Genomic DNA, 3,047 nt, shown 5'->3' on the forward strand with positions numbered 1-3,047 from the left:
TCTTTTTCTAAAACTTATATTAGCTGTTAGAAAGTGGTACAGTCATACAAGTCGCTAGGGACTTTAGCGGTTTTATATAAAATCTGGAAAAAAAAATGATGGCGTGGACCCATTGGGCCAAAATAGTTTAAAATGGACCCTAAATCCCTAACTAGTTTGCTAAATAACCCCAATTATCCAAAAAATTCCAAATACCGTAGAATATCCCTATTAGTTATTATTAATCGACTATTATTACTATTGTCACCTAATTAGTCATAGATTCTAGTCATTTAATTTATTTCGTCACTTTTTTCTTATTTATTTATTTATTTTGTTTTATTCTTTATTTTTACCATTTCTTCTTTCAAATCTCATCTTTGACATTTATATGGTGTACATTCGTCATAATCGTTTGTAATTTATATATATTATTCACATGTAATGAATGTATTTTTTTTGGTGGAAATGTGAGAAATTATATTAAACAATCAAGATCATGCACCATTACAACGTACTCCAGACCTCTACAATCCACAACAATTACATCTCCATCATCTACTGCCAATACAAAATTTATAACAACCTAACTTTTTGACACCAAAGTACATCATCATGCTTCAGATTCCCAGTATAAAACATTATAAAACAAAGCTTTAATTTTCCCCTGACATTCTCCATCAGCTTGTCATGACATAGTATATAATGCTGTTGCCTACAAGTATTCCTGACCATCCACACATGATAGTAAACTCCAACAATGCCAGCACATTTCCGCATACGAATCAGAAGAGATTGCCTCCTTTGCCTGAGAGTCTCCATTCCAGTCTTTAGTCCCTGATCATAAATGTTCATCCAGTCCTTCAAATACTTAAAGCAAGTTTTAACATATACACAATGTTGAAAGAGATTTTGATGAGTCTCTGGCTGAGTACCACAAAGAAAGCAATCACCAACTAAACAAATACCCATTCTAGCTAATCTATCCAGTGTAAACAGCCTGACCTGATGAATTAGCCAAATTATAAAATTATGTTTAGGAGTATTGAACCTATTCCAAACCATTGCATACCAGCCAACCTTCTGATCATCAGATCCGGTAAGCCAACTATATCGTTTTGCTATGCTGTACACTCCAGTATCATCATTCCACAATCCATCAGTGAATGCTTCTTTGAATTTGTCCTTCACCTCACACACTTTCCTCCATGCCCAAGAACTATTAGAACTAGGAACATAACTCAACCAATTCCTCCCTTTCAAGAAAATACAGTCCACCCATCTAATCCACAAATGATCTTTTTTAGTCAGTATCCACCAAGCCAATTTCCCTATTGCTGCAATATTCCACATTCTACTATCAAGTAAACCTAAACCCCCAAACTTCTTGTCTTTACACAGAACATTTCAGGCAACCAAGGGAACTTTGGAATATGTGTCACTCCCTTCCCATAAGAAGTTTCTGCATAATGTCTGGATTCTATCCATGACTCCCATAGGCAGCACAAAGAGTTGAGACCAGTAGTTGTGAATTGTTGCCAGAACAGACTTTACCAAGACTAGTCTCCCAGAATAGGAGAATTTCCTCTTGTTTCACCCCATGATCCTAGCCACCATCTTGTCTACTAAGATATTACAATCAATTCTAGATAGCTTTTTATGAGAAATGCACACCCCTAAATACTTAAAAGGCCGAGTACCTTTTTTGAAAACCTGTCTCATTTAAGATGGCAGCTTCAACATCCTCTTTCACCCCATTCATATATATATATATATATATATATATATATATATATATATATATATATATATATATATATATACATACCCGTATTTTATAATTATATAAAGGGTAAATTATCAATTACTCCCTTTTATAGTACACTTTTTCAAACTTACTCTCTTTTAAAAAAAAGTTTAAAAATTACACCCAGAAAATTGCTGAAATTTTTAAATTGCTCCCAAATCCCTATTTTTGTACATTTAGGACGAAAATGCCCTTGATTCTCACATTATTTTTTCATTCTTCTTTCTCTCCTTAATTTCCATTCTTTGTCTTCTCTACCCTTCTCTTGCTTATTTGTTTTATTACTTGGTTCCTATCGTTTAATTCGGCTATTTGTTGATTATTTTGTTATTAGATATGTTGTTGGGTTTAATTTCATCATTGAATGGTTGAGTTTAGAGAGAGTGGGTGATTGTGGTGGTTGGCGGTGAAAGACGGTGATTGTTGTGGTTGAACTGTGTATATGGATTAAGACAAAAGGAGAATAGAAATTAGGGAGACAAGGAGAAGAAGAAAATAAATCAAGGGCATTTTCGTCATAAAAGTAGAAATATAGGAATTTGGGAGCAATTTCAAAATTTCTACAATTTTATGGGTGTAATTTTTAATTATTTTTTTTTAAAAGGGAGTAATTTTGAAAAAGTGCATTATAAAAGGTAGTAATTGATGATTTAGCCTTATATAAATAATATTATATTGTGTTTATACGAGTACATTACGAGATGGAATAATAATAATATACGATAATATAAATAATAATGATAATAATACATCATATGTATACATGTATATACTTCTCCTACCATTATATATACTCTTATCCACTCAAAAAATCTCATTTCGTTTCCACCACACAAAATTAAAAGAGAGAAGAGGGAAAGAGAGGAAAAGGAGATTCCGTCACCTCGCCTCGAGACCGTAATACCGTCTTTTATATTATTCAATTTATACCGTTGACTCGCCTTGACCCTGACTCACCTCTGGCCATAGTTGACCCGTCATTGGACCACCGTTGATCGCCCAAAAATGAGTTTTGACCGAGTAGATCTAGCTTTATTTTGGGTGTTGTGACTCGGTTCTAGGGGAAGGATTTAACCCACGTTCGTGACCTGACCTAAGAGGGTGTTGGGCGGTTGTTGTCGGGGTTGTAAGGGGAGCTCGTGGGTGGTCGTGGGTGGTGGTTAAGGTGGCTGTAGGTGGCAGAAAACAGGGTAAAATGAGGGGTGCACGGGTTAGTTGTTGTGTGTGTATGTTATGGTTGTTATTGGTGGTGTCGTGGATG

At 34.7% G+C, this 3,047-nt stretch overlaps 1 protein-coding gene across 1 annotated transcript; it reads right to left on the reverse strand.

The window, feature by feature from the left end:
- Window positions 1-555: 555 nt before the first annotated feature.
- Window positions 556-1,332, reverse strand: LOC141588603 (uncharacterized). The gene has a single exon (XM_074410036.1). The coding sequence runs from the start codon at window positions 1,330-1,332 to the stop codon at window positions 556-558; it is 777 nt and encodes a 258-aa protein (XP_074266137.1).
- Between the last annotated feature and the right edge of the window lie 1,715 nt (window positions 1,333-3,047).

The sequence above is a fragment of the Silene latifolia genome, chromosome 6 (assembly GCF_048544455.1).
Source record: "Silene latifolia isolate original U9 population chromosome 6, ASM4854445v1, whole genome shotgun sequence".
Taxonomy (NCBI): Eukaryota; Viridiplantae; Streptophyta; class Magnoliopsida; order Caryophyllales; family Caryophyllaceae; genus Silene; species Silene latifolia.